At 37.2% G+C, this 14589-nt stretch overlaps 1 protein-coding gene across 2 annotated transcripts in view; it reads left to right on the top strand.

Annotated features, from left to right (window-relative positions):
- The window catches only part of OLFM3 (olfactomedin 3), a 69027-nt gene extending 55551 nt beyond the window's left edge, over positions 1–13476 (top strand). Inside the window, exons 4-6 of one of the 2 annotated variants that reach the window (XM_054073655.1) lie at positions 1238–1457; positions 9220–9326; positions 11019–13476. In XM_054073655.1, coding sequence (XP_053929630.1) covers positions 1238–1457; positions 9220–9326; positions 11019–11696 — 1005 coding nt within the window. In that variant the 3' untranslated portion in view covers positions 11697–13476. The remainder of the gene's footprint in view (positions 1–1237; positions 1458–9219; positions 9327–11018) is intronic. The other variant, XM_054073656.1, reaches the window with a different exon arrangement.
- Positions 13477–14589: the final 1113 nt, after the last annotated feature.

The raw sequence follows: 14589 nt of genomic DNA, 5'->3' as shown, positions 1-14589 counted from the left end.
CCATTTAGATCTCTTCTGCTTTCCCTTTTAACCTGCTGACTACTCCACCTGTTCTTCAGGACTTGATTTTTAACACCTTCAAAAGCCTCTCCCTGCATTTCTTCATCTCTTCCTAGTCTCTACTATCACCTAATGCCAGTATCCAACAAATCTTTCTTTCCATCATTTGCCCCATTTTGTCCAGGCTTGCATCTCCTTATGTCTCTCTGGCATTTTCTCATGGAAGTTCTGCTGTTCCCTCAAATTATAAAAAGATATGCAAATCTCCATATACATCAGGTACAAACCTGTCTGCTTTTCAATAAAGCAAAAACTTTTGACAGCAAGGATTCTTTGAGGTTTTCTACAGAATAATAACCAAACACAAAACAACCTCAAGCAATTAGTTTAAATTTAATAAAGTCTCTATGCTTATTGCATTTAAAAGAACAATTAAGAAGTTAAAGATGAGCAGCCAATATAGGTTACAAACTGAGACAAACTCTCCAAGTATATGACACAGCAAAAGTCTGAGAAAGGAGAAACCCAAGATCCCAAGTAGAGCCTTATTACGTTTAATCAATATTTGAGAATAGGATTGGTGATGCAACAACAATTGCATATGGCAAAAAAAAACCAAAAACCTTAGTGATACTCCAGAAGAGAGATCAGCTGAGGAAGTTCAAAGGCACCTAGTGATGGAGCAGGTTGACAGATACAAAGCGCAATTCAGAACTATGAATTTTTCACTTCAGAAGAAAGAGGTGTATATCACTGTGGCCAGAACAGAACCAAACAGTACTCAACAGCCATTAAGAAAAAAATGAATTTGGTATTTTGAAGGAGTGAAATAGAAATTAACAGCTCACCAGCTATGACAGCACTGTAAAACAGATATGACCCCTTCAGACATATCTGTGTTCATCGTTAATCACCTTCTTTCAAGAAAGATAAGATTAGTAGAGATTTAGATCCTCTGGATGGAAAATCAGACCTTTAACACGTTTGGTACAGATCACTTGAAGGTAATTGCGTACTTCTAGTAGAAAAACTATTCTTTCATACATTTTACCTACAGCTTACTACCATTAAATCTGAGGTTCCTAAGACTTCCACAATACTCTAATAATAGATCTGTAACTAAAAATTAATAATCACTTTCAAGTCATTTTAATCTGGCATAAACATTACAATAAAGGGAATTAGAGGACTGAACTCCTTTAAACTGCTCTAATGAACATTTGATTGCCTTTAACAGGAGTTGAAAGAAAAGATGGATGAGCTCCTGCCACTGATCCCAGTTCTGGAACAATATAAAACTGATGCCAAATTAATCACCCAGTTCAAGGAGGAAATTAGGAATCTGTCTACTGTCCTCACTGGGATTCAGGAAGAAATTGGTGCTTATGACTATGAAGAACTACACCAGCGTGTACTCAGTTTAGAAACCAGGCTTCGAGACTGCATGAAAAAGCTCAGTAAGTTAATAATTTCATGGCAAATTTGGTCCCTCATCTGTGTATTTATAGTTGTCTTGATAGAAATATGAAGTTTTCTTTTTTCTTGTTTGATGAAAGACTGCTTTATATTTTGATCTGTACTACCCTAGTAAAAGTCAAGAGTAACTCAGCCTAAGGTCACTCACATTCTAAGTTTGCACTGCTGTATTTTATATAATGATCTCCCTTAAGGCATACAGAAGGAATTAAGATGGAAAATTATAACACATAATGACTTTAAAATCTAAGATTTGCAGAGAGCTACAACTATTCTTTTGAAACGGCTCAGACAGGCATTGCTACTTAGGTCATCTTGGGGATGTCAGTGTGGAAAAAAAGAGTCATATAAAATAGGCTGGAATCATTTTTGAAATGACCACATTATAATTATAATCTTGCTTTGACACCTCAGAGGCCACTCTGGTTCTAATGTCTTTACACCTGTAATATTAGCATTAGGAGAGAGCTGCCATTCTGCAGTTTGCAATACAACAAAATTAAGGTTTACGCTTAATTTAATTTAAGGGAACAAACCATGATTTTTGTAGGAAACATAGCAACAGTCTGTTGTGAGCACTGCACTAGATTTACATCAGGCAGCCTGATGGACACTCACATGGTGGCCCTAGTTAGAAAAAGTCAATTGACACCTGTGAAAATCAGCGCGAGATCAGTATAAGCTACCAAAACTAAAAGCCTGAAGTATCATTATCAAGGCTCAGCCTTAACTTCCATTATCCAAAGAGAGATAATCAGTACCAACCCATTTCTCAACCACAGTGCAAAGTCTCCCTGCTCCCAACCTATCCACACGAGACTCCTGAATGGATCACTATTGCAATCTGGATTGTTACAGCCAACAATCCCACCCCCTACTGAGAAGTAAATGCTTTCTAAGTTAACACTAAACATGAATAAACTACAAATTCCAAGGGTGAATCCTGTGATCAGTATCTCAGTTATCAAGTGTGGGATGTTATTTTTAAATGCTACACATGGCATGAAATATTTTATTAATTTGATAAGCAGTGCCTCTATTTTTGTGAGCAAACGGAATGCGAAAAATCTAGGTTAGGTTAGCCTCTTAAATTATTTATTTTCTATTTCTTTGTTGTGCACTAGAAATATCAGTGATGATGGGTGAAAATACGTGAACGACTTCAAAAAGAAATTTCTTATGATCCTATTTTTCCCTCAGTACATAACTCAATAGCACATTACTGCATTGTCAGAAGACATTCAGGAGAAAAAAACTGCATTACAACACCACAGCAAGCAAGAAAATTCATGTAAATAGACAGTATTTTCTGATAGTGAGTGTTCCAGTGCTTTTATTAGTCACTAAAAGATCATCACCTTATATTTAATGAGTATCTTGTTTTTCTTTGCTTTTACAGCATATTCTTGTAACATTGATTAGTGAAGTGACTAGAGTATAAAATACATTTCTTACCTCAGGATGACCAGCTGTATTCACAGAGGGCTCTCTTCTCAGAAGTTATTTACTGTTTCCTTATTATTAACCCACATTTCCCTACATATCTATCCTGAATTCCTGCAACACATTATTTCTTTTGATGTGCTAATGTAAAAAAAAAAAAAAAACTATTACCATTATACTTATTAATAATAGAGAGAATTTTTGTATTAAACACGTTATTAAGCACATCCATCATTAAAAAATGTTTGGCCTTCTCAAGCTGTAATACAAACTCATCCATCCTTATTGGCATAATGTCCTGGTTTTAGATGCTTAGATGACCTCTATGCTTGCCCGCTAATGGACTGGCTGTATTTCTGACCTAACGCTGTGTGCCTTTTAAAAATATACAGCTTCAGTTAGGCTTAGTATGAGTAGCTCCTCAAAACTGGTACTGTGTGTTCAGATCAGCAAAGTATAAAGGGAAAACAGCTTTGATGCCTACACCTTGCCCTCAGCCACACTCACCATGCTGGAGATGATACAGCTGTGACCGTACATGCCACCCTGGTGCCCAGAAACCTATGGCAGCAGAAGGTAGGCTGGTCCTGATGTGCCACAGGATCTGGCTTGAATCTTCACAGATTTTTTTCCATTTCACAATATAATTATGGAACTAGTGTGTGTGTGATAGCTATTTTCCATTCTTCTCCCTAGCAGGTGTTTTTCAGCAATATAATGCATTATTTATATTGTCTTGGCCACTTAAAAGGGTTCTTCCATCTGCACTAGCAACATTTTCAACACTCATTAACATACAGCAAGCAGTTGTCTTATTTTCACTGAATTTTAATGATTACCACAGCAGTTCTGATAACAGAAATGTGCTCCTTTTCTTTGAAATAACAGAAAATTCAGGCTGAAGCCAGTGCAAAATTTATCCACAAAACTTTAAAAGGCTGGATGCAATCAAACATTTAGGAGTAGAGTGCATATGACGGCACACACCACAAATTACACACACTTATGCACGTATGGGTCCTTTGCTGGGAGTCATGTGAGGTATGTGCTTTTATAAGAGACTGCAGGTTGCACAGTATGCTTGGAATCCTCCTATTCTTGTTGTAAAACAAATTGCTTATGAAATTGGAAAAAAAATATATAGGTAGCATTCATAGAAGCCAATACTCCGCCAAATATCACTTATAAAATATGAAAAATTAGAGCAGATACACATTGGATTCACTTATAGCTACATCTGGTTATAACGTAAAATCTGAACAATATTTTACAGTGACATTTTGTTAGAAATTCAAAAGTAGATTATTCTATGTATCCAAAGAAATGCTCTTATAACAGTGGCAGAAGTATTTAGTGCAGGCATGAGATTACTTTATTAATTGCAGCAGTACTTGTACTTCCAAAGCATCCTTCCCTTCTGGATTCTAAAAGCTTTACAAATACCATTTAGTGCAAAACTGTGCAATAGAGATCTATATCATTATCCCCATTTTGTAGATGAAGGAACAAAGACACCAGGAGGATAAGTGATTTTCCCAAAGAACATGTGACAAGCCATTGCACACATGCAGAAGAACCCAGTTTTCCTCTCAGTAAGACCTAGTAACTAGACTATTAGCCTTCCTGGATTTCTATTATGTAAGACAACAGACGTACACCCATTAAGTAAAAAATAATTACTCATTCCCTCACATTATAAAATAATGTTGTGACAAATTTGATCATAAGCTGCAAAGTGTAAGTAGTAAAACACTTGAAAGTCATTTGTGCAACCACTGAAAAACATACTCACTTCATTTTCCCCTATTTATTACTTACAATAAATAGAATAAATGCTTATGAACTCTTCAAGAGAATGTTTTGATTTTATTTCCCTTGCAAGTCCTTCTATAAATCATAGACTCGTTTGGTAAATATAGAAGTTACCACTATTCATTTGCATCACAGAGACTGGGATTATCAACTACCTATTCCTAGCTATCTTCAAAACAGCTCCTGTCCAATTTGTCTATCACAACCTACTCCTGGTATTTGCTCCGTTTGGTGCAGATCTCTGCCCCCATAGACTTCACCAGCCTACAGGGGCAGTACCTCTTACTTTCTTTATCAGTGGTCACTCTGTGCTCAATTTCTTCCTTAATATGAACAAACACAGGAAAACACTTCTTGAGTCCAGGGTACACAACTGTTACAAGGGATGAATCAAATCATAAACACACAAATCATGCGTGATCTGATGTTCAATTTAGGATGGATAAACACTCAGAAGCCTGATTTTCCAATTATTACTATCGGTTATGGCTGGAATTTTCTAATGTAGGCAGCTGCTTCTTTCAAATTCAGGGGAACTAGACTAATACTGTGTGCCTTCTGAAAATCCCACATTTTTCTTGTGTAACCACACCAGGACGTCTTAGAAGTGGAAAAGCTGGCTAGAAATAGAATTTTTTAATCTTTTTTTTCTCAGCGTTCCCGAACTTCCTGACATTTGCTGGTAAGGAGATGTATTTGACCTACCTTCTCACTAGCATCTGGTGATTCTCCTGTCAGGGAATTAAAGAGCAGAGGTTTGCTATAAACCAAAACTGTTCAACCAGTAAAAAAAATCTTTCCCACCATCACAAATGTTATTTCTACATTCTCATATATTCTCTTCTACCAGAAAGAAAAAGAAGGGGAAGAAGGTTTTGGCAGTGTTGAAAAAATACATATGCCAGTTTTAATTCTCAGCCACCCCACTGCTATGGAAAATTCATAGCCCAGAAATGTTTCCCATTTCATGTTATGTTTGTCTATATTCTATTTCCCTACATACAAAATGAGCTAAAGAAAGGATTTATCTGGAAACTAATTGGATTTTCTTTTTAATTTCAGACTCTCAGGCTTGCCATGCCAGAAAAATGTTAAGTAAATTATTCTGCTTTTCAGTATATTAGTATCACCATGCCCTAGCAAGAAACCTCAGCGTGCAATATCAATTTTAACATAGCCACAAGAACAATTCTGCAAGTTTATTCTGCAGCTAAGAATATAGGCTGGGGTTAGCTCAACACATTTTACACAGAAGCAGACAAGAAGAAGCTGTTTGCAACTCTGGAGGAGGAAAATTTCTTGCACTCAATTTAAAGTTGGAAGTGCTTACAGCCACACAGAATACTCATCTTGCTTTGTCAGGGAACTGTTTTACTCTTGAAAGAGTTGTCATTCATTTAATTTCTGTGTCAAATGCAAGATCAGACTTGGGCATCATCAGTCAGCTATAGGTTCACTGTGTTGACAAGACCAGTATTTAGCAAGTCAGTTGATGTGTGGAATACTTGGGACAACTCCTACAAAATTACTTGTGCAGCCACAGACAGTTTGAAACAAAATGAGCTGATTTATCAAGTTGACCATTCAGCCAAGATGTGTTTTGGGCCCTTGTCCTGCTCTTTCAAGCAGTTCTTTCTTAACTCGGAGAACTTGCTCATGAGGGATTCCAGTCCGAGTGTTTCTGGAAGCAGTAGTTTGAGTTCTGACTGCTCAAAGACAAGACTTAATACCCATGTACTTGGCCGTGAATACTTTTCAAATTAACAGAGGAGTAATGTTCTGAAACAATCTTCAGCTGGAGTAAGGGTGAGCGTAGGCAAGTGCAAACAATATTTCCCCATTTTTAATGATCATGTTAAGAAATTTATAAAAAGGTTGTGTGCAATAGTAGGGTCATTGACTTACGTGACCAGGATTTTGGCAGTGACTTCATGTATCAAGCTCCTGTGCCTAAGGATCTCCCAGCTATAGAGAGGCTGCCATAACAAGACAGAGGTAGGCACTGACAGCTCTGTTGCTTCCTTCTCACTGCCCAAGCTGTCAGCGAGTAGGACAACAGACTTCAGGTTCTGCGGAAGTTTACAGCAGAAACATGCTGGTGGAATATGAATTATCACTACAATGGGAATGGCTTACCATGTGTGGAAAAAATACTTGTAGTATTACTCCTTAGTTTTAAGTATTAGTTCATCAAATGGTGTCACAAATAAGCAGTTTTATGAGTTTCTGTTCAATGAACAAGGTAAAGAAAAGATGGGACATACTATAGGGCAGGACAAAAGACAAATCGTGTCTCTTACAAGATGCTCTGTTTTGTCGCGCTGAAAAGAGAAATTTTGTCACTTTTTCACTCAACTGCCCCAAAGCTATATAGCAACTCCCCTAAGTTTCTTCCTTTCTTGATATCACAACATGCTATCTGGGAATAAATACTTGACCACATAAATATACCCTGACTCATGCCTGCTGATCATTCAGTGGCTGAAGTACAAAGTCATCTCTTTTTTTCAAATTGAACAATATCTCTATACATTTTGAAAGATCATGCTCTAAAAGCACCTGGCTCTTGCCACAGGGTAAAGCTGCTTTTTTTCATGCAGTTTAAACAAAATCAAGAATGAAGAGGTTAATTAATTATTAACTACATGTAATCAACTGGCAACCAGTGAACTATGCATTCAGGCTCAATACAAGTAATACAACAGATGAACCACGGTACTTTTCACAGGTCATTTTTGATTCCCAATTCAGCTTCTTGGATATTTTTAAATAGAAGAAACAGTGTTTCAGAATTCAAAATTATTTGCTCGTGTTTTCCTACTAATTCCAATACTGTATTTTTAAGGATACCAGTTAGTATATCTTTAAATTAATACATTCATTGCATTTTAATTAATTAAGCAACAAATTCAGGAGCTAATTATTTTTTGCTCATTTCTTTCTAGTCATTATTAGTTTGATGATAATTTTATTCTAAATTAAATATTCCAAATTCTAAATTAAGATCTCTGAAGGTTTGAGTCTACCTCATGCCCATTTACATGGCACTATTTACTAACCTACCACCTAAAAATAATAGCCTTCAGCTTTGCAGGATATATTCCTCTACTTTCTAAGCTAATAGTAGTTCATCCCAGTAGGAAAGCAGCACTCAGCACATACTTCTAGCAGCCTATCTACAAGAAAAAAAATCCCAGAATAAAAATTATGTCCTATCATAAACAACTATCAAAAACCTAAGACTCTTAAAAAGGGAAAATCCAAAATAACATCAAGATTGTAAGATACAGAGATTGAGAAATTTAAATAGTAATGCCTTTTAACAGACCCAGAAAATGGACAAAACCTTTTCATATACTCTGTTATCTTCATTCCCATTATATCTCACTTCCCTGGCTGTGAACAAAGTTCTCATGAGCAGCCCTCAAGTTGTCACCACAACATTAATCCCCTTGTAATTGACTGTAACAGCCTTGCACAACACATTCTTTGCCAGCCACATAAAGTAGAATATCCAGGCTTGATGTAACCTTTTCTTTTGAACTGAATAAATTCACTCTTAACACCAGATGCAGCTTGTTTTCCACCTTTCCTAGATATTTAGGGTTATACAATACAGCACAACCATTTATCATGGAGAAGAACTTATTTTTAAACCAAAAAAAATAAAAGAAACGTGTCATTTCTTTTTACACTCTTATAGAACACCTTTTCTTCAAAAACATGCTGCTTCATCTAATCACCTATGCACCACTGTGTGATATTAAGCCTCTTGGTAAACAAATTCCACCAGGGCCTTGTTGCTAATAGGTATGTTATTAATGTCCCTGGAAATATAGATTTTTGGGTTGTTAGGAAGGTCGGCATCCACAATTATGTTGACTCTCATTATTTCCTCCTAGACAGTCTAATATAAGACAGCCTAATGGATTAGAAGCCAGCCGATTCAGCCGAGATTCCTGAATAATTCTCATATTCACTTTCTTGGCTTCGAAATGCCCCCATTACTGGAACAGCTATGGGTGTGTAACCACGGGGCAGATGGACACAGGCAGCTGTGTACAAGCTCATTTTATCATGTCTGCCCTTAGCCTCCTTGTTACCCTTATCAATGGAAAACTGAAACATCCATCAATTCTACCCTTCCACTGAACTTTCTGAAGGCAAAAGCGAGGAGGCAACATATCTTCTTTTCATTTCTTACTAAACGTTATCTACTTCCACTCAGAAGATAATTTACTAGGTTATATATTTCCTTATGCTGCGAACATGTAACTGAGCTTTAAGAAAAAAAAAAAATATACACAAATTTTTATTTGTATATTTTCACATATTACTGAAAGTACATACAGAGAAGACAACGATCCATCTTCAACATAAGCCTGAATCCCCTGGGGCCACTATTTAGTTTAGAGCAATTGGTCTTGACTGATGTCAAGGAGAATCATGTAATTATTTGCATTAATGCATTTGTTTTTCTAATTTCAGCATGTGGCAAGTTGATGAAAATTACAGGCCCCATTACAGTCAAGATATCCGGAACCCGATTTGGAGCCTGGATGACAGATCCATTAGCATCAGAGAAAAATAACCGAGTATGTTAAGGCACTGGATATCTTTGTGTCCCTCTGGAGTTTTACTTGCTTTATTTTAATCTTTAAACAGATATTTCCCCCCAGGAGGTTACACTCACAAGCATGCTGCTTCTACTTCCCTCATTTTCACTCTTGAACATCTTCAGAGAAAAAACACCAGTCTTTGTGCAAAATTATCCAAAGACAGTAGTTAGCTAAGCACCTCTGTGCCGTTTCCTTCAGCTGTTTCAGGGATGACATGCAACCATCTGAACTAACTACACATTTTTTTCCTCCTACCACATTTAATTGGCCTTGGATCTTTAAGAACCGAAGTAATCAACCCTTTTATCCAAGAGTATAACCCGTAACACAGCACAGTCAAAATCGCAGGATTAGGCCCCATAGAAGCTGTATTCAGACCATTTTTCCACCTCAGATCCAACTTATGTTATTGTCTGGATCTGAAATAGGTTCTCAAATTCCCACAGCTTTGAGGAGCTGCTGCCTCCATCAAAGGGCTTTTGAAGTCAAAAGACTATGTTTCATTTGTACGAGACCCAGAAGGCTCACTTTTTTAATAGAAAAAAAAAGACATCAGATAAAGGCAATACACAAATGGTAACAACTAAAGATTTGCATACAGCTCTCCCCTGCCCGCTGTGTCCATACAGGTTTACTACCAACCCCAGGAATTTCAATTGCCTTCTGGAGAGTAGCAAACTCTGCTCAGCCCCACCTTGTCCAGAGGAAGCCCCTTCTGCCACCTCAGAGCATCAATGGCTGCTCCAGACATATCCCCATGGGTTGTCTCCTCCATCAGCACTTTCTCCCCTCTGTGGCACATTCCCGGCACACCCTGCAGCCCTTCAACCCCCTCCCCAGACAGCATCCACATTTCCCCCACTGCGACGCTCTTAGAGCAACACAAAGACTGGCTGTGCACATGCAAATTAGAACAGAACATATCCCTCACAGCATCTCAATGAATAGGAAGATAGGGAACTGAACCGAGGCTTGTACAAATATCTTATTAGTGCCAGTTTTGAAATAGGCACCAAAAATATCTCCAGAAATTGTTCTATTCTTTTGTTAGTCAGGATTTGATTTGGTGTCTGACACACTGAAAGGAGAAAAGGCAAAATGCATGAAGGAAAAAATGGGGAAATTGAAGTTGGCATGCAGAGGATTAAAAAAAAAACTGTTGATTTTTTTTTTTTAAGTGAGGAAAAAAGGGTTCCTAAACTCTATCCATTTCATTACTATTGTATTTGGTTTCTTTTCTACAAATACACTATTTTTCACTGACAAGAGTTTCAGCTGAAGAAAATTAAACCAAATTTATTGCTAAGCATAAATCCAAGCTTAGTCATTCCCCAACTCTGTCTTTGATTGTTAGTCTCTGGGAATATCTTTAAGCAAGACCCTTATAAAGACCCAAACACTGAATAATCCAAAAATCAGTTTATCTGAAAATGCAGACATTATCATTAGTAACATTCTTCTTGAAAGTTGACCTGTATAGGTAAGTTTTGATTTCAGAAATTCAAGCGTTCTTCATGCTTTTGTAGCAGGAATGTGGACAATAAGGTACTCTGATAGCCTGCTACACACCTAAAACCATTTGTTCTTCTTTTTCTGCAATGAATATCATGATCTCCTACCACAGATGGTGTTCTAAGTGTTTATTCTCAATCTTTGTTTTCTTTCCAGGTCTGGTACATGGATAGTTACACTAACAATAAAATTGTCCGTGAATATAAATCAATTGCAGACTTTGTCAGTGGGGCTGAATCAAGGACATACAACCTTCCATTCAAATGGGCAGGAACCAACCACGTTGTCTACAACGGCTCCCTCTATTTCAACAAGTATCAGAGCAACATCATCATCAAATACAGCTTTGACACTGTGCGGGTGCTCGCGCAGCGTAGCCTTGAGTATGCTGGCTTTCACAATGTCTACCCTTATACCTGGGGTGGCTTTTCTGATATTGACTTGATGGCAGATGAAATTGGGCTGTGGGCTGTGTATGCGACCAACCAGAATGCAGGCAACATTGTCATCAGCCAGCTAAACCAGGATACGCTGGAGGTGCTGAAGAGCTGGAGCACAGGCTACCCAAAGAGAAGTGCTGGAGAATCCTTCATGATCTGTGGCACCTTGTATGTTACTAACTCGCACTTAACAGGAGCCAAGGTCTACTATTCTTATTCCACAAAAACCTCCACTTATGAGTACACAGACATTCCTTTCCATAATCAGTATTTTCATATATCCATGCTTGACTACAATGCAAGAGACAGAGCTCTCTATGCCTGGAATAATGGACATCAAGTCCTGTTTAACGTCACGCTTTTCCACGTCATTAAAACTGAAGATGACACATAATTTTCTTTCCCTTCCCTTTCCCTCACTTCTCTCCCTCAAAGCAATGTCATTTGTGATAAACTCGAAAAGCATCCATCTCTCTCATTTCCTTTTAATTTACATTTCTTTTTTTTTTTTTTTTCATTAAGGAGAAGCAACATTTTCTACCATATAATGCATTTCAAATACGGCTGAGCCTGTCAAAAATGACCTGTTGGAAATAAAAGCATCTTAACTCATGATTCTACAAGGTCTGTGAAGACCTTGTCTTGAAAAGCACTAAAGAGGATTTAAGTGGCTAAAGACAGTTTTTAAAAGATTATGATCTGCCTTATTTTAGAGTCAGAGACTAATGGTGGCTTAAATGCATGAATGTCTTTTTTTACCTCATTTTTGGTTTTAATCTATTGCTTAACTTCAGGAAATATTATGGTAGTGTCAGACATATTGCACATTGTATTTTTTTATTTATTCAAAAAGAAAGATTTAGGAATTTAATTTACTTGGACATGGAGTATGATTCATTTTGCCATCACTCAATTTCAGATGTGGTGCTGTACAGTATGTTTTTAAATCTCTTTCAAACATTTTATCGACAGTATGTATTTCTACCATTGTAACCACCATTGTGCAATTGTATCTCTTCACTTATGTGAAAGTAAACTAAGTACTATTTTTTATAAAATATGTTGAAGCTTAATTGCAGTTCTGGTTATGGGTCAATTGAAAATGGTAAAAATCTGAGAAAAAGTTATTTCTGAGAAAGATGAATAGTTCTCAGGTGCATGATCCCTAGTCTCAGCTTTATTTCGCAGACTTCTTATTTACCATTGGTGCTTACTGGCAAATTTGCGACTTTCAAGCCTCATACCAGCCCCAGCTTTACAATTATTCGACCTACCCAATTTTTATGTCTCTCTCAGTCTGCTTTTTGCCTACTCTCTTTCCTTGCACTATTTTATTTCCCATGTTTATGCTCTTTCCCTGATCTGGGCTTTACAAGAGAGAATCTGAAAATGGGCTTCTGCCAACACCTCCTGTTTAAGGGTGTGAGTGCATCGCACGTTAGCACTGGTCTGGGGCAGCAAGGAGCAATGTTAGAAGTCAAGTTGCTTTCCTCAATCTGCCTGTCTTCTTACTCATAATAGAAGAACCTTCATCTTTTGATAAAGCTGGGATGATGGTAATTAGGGAGAAAACACAAAGGAAAAGGCTCAAAGCTAGATGATCCACGCAGCATCTGGTAGCCACCACATTCCTTGGCCTTGCTAGAAAACAGCCACAACACCGGTCAACCTTTTGCAAAGAGGTCTGGGATTTGCTAGCAGTAGTATTGTTACTTATGGTCAAAACTGATGTTTATAAGAAACAAATATTTCTGAAAGCTGCATGGCTTGCCACACTACCTCCTTAGAATTTGGGGGAGGGAGTGTACTTTGTTGGGAAAAAGCAGAGGTGCTATTTATTTTGGCAAATGGAAAGAAACTAGCATTAACAACTAGCATAAGGCTTCTCATTAAGCTGGTCTACAACCTAAGGCAAAAAGACAGGTATCTGAAAAAAATGTGGGAAATCTGCACTCTTCACAAAATCTGAGATTCCTCTCTTTAGACCATTTGAAATTGGACTCACAGAAAAGCAAGAATGTCTACCAAAATATTCCTATTTAAGAATGAGGAAAAAAAAATGCACTAATATTTTGACAGATCTATTTTGAAGACATTTGATTTGCTGATTCTTCCAGCTGAGCCCATCTTAGTCTCACAAATGTTTTCATTATTATAAACATATGTCCATATGTATTTACAAGTCTGCTTTACAATATAAGCCCATGGAAAGCTGAGAAACAAATTGCCTTATTTTTTTTTTACTGGTTGCAAATCAGAAAACTATTAATTAGGTTTCAAGAACTGATAAAGGGGGGAAAAAACCCAATAAATTACATTACAATATGACCAGAGAAAAGTAACTTTCGTGCCTCCATTGTCTCCCTCTTGCCTAGCTGAAATGACAGCTGGTACATAGAAATTGGAGACACCGAGTTCAGCTAAACAGACAAATCGCTACATGCTTGTAACCAGCCTTCCTGCACTGAGCATGAACATTAAAGTGTATACAACTACTGATTTAAAAAGATATTTTATGTCATATAGGAACGTTTCATGAAAATGAAGGATGTTCAGATTTTTATCAAAAGCCCTAAAAAAACCCTAGCCTTTCCCCTGCACAGAGTAACTTCAACAAAAGAGAAATTTTTCACAAACACAGCGTTCTTAAAAACGTTAGTCATTGGACTGAGAAATAAAACTTCTTTCTACTGTGTTATCATAAACTAGACTAATAGTCACAGCATGAGAATCATTTCATGTGAAAAAAATGATTACTACCATGTCTCATAAGAATTTCATACTGTGTAATTAGCACACATACATTAGTACAAGTTGATAACAGTACTTATAGCAACATTAATCATGCCTGATTTTAGTGCCAATTAGTTAGCTATTTAAAAGCTAACAAACTCCTACTACTCAAAGAAAAAAGAGACACTACGGGGTGCTAGGGATGGGTGGATTAGAGGGGTAGGAAAAGCACCTTTGAAGGGCGATTTTTCTTAGCAATGAAGCTACCATGCTAAAGCCTAGATAAATCCTGCCCTTCTAAATTAGTAATGGGTTGGATTCTAATAATTTTGAACACAAAACAACAGCTTGCACTGTATCAGTACAACAAAACTCTGTGAGAAAATATCACATAAGTAGCACAGTTTCCCACTAATGAGCATTCATTTTTCTGTGAATCAGTGTTGATCACCTGTCTTTTCCAAACTGCAGGTTCCAAAGTCATATTGCCAAAAGGCTGAAAACACCACACCTCAACATAAACAAATTTGTTATAAGCTTTACCTTCACCATTG

The sequence above is a fragment of the Cuculus canorus genome, chromosome 8, assembly GCF_017976375.1.
Source record: "Cuculus canorus isolate bCucCan1 chromosome 8, bCucCan1.pri, whole genome shotgun sequence".
NCBI classification, from domain to species: Eukaryota; Metazoa; Chordata; class Aves; order Cuculiformes; family Cuculidae; genus Cuculus; species Cuculus canorus.
The sequence above is the reverse complement of the archived record's forward strand: the minus strand, read 5'-3'. Positions and strand labels throughout refer to the sequence as shown.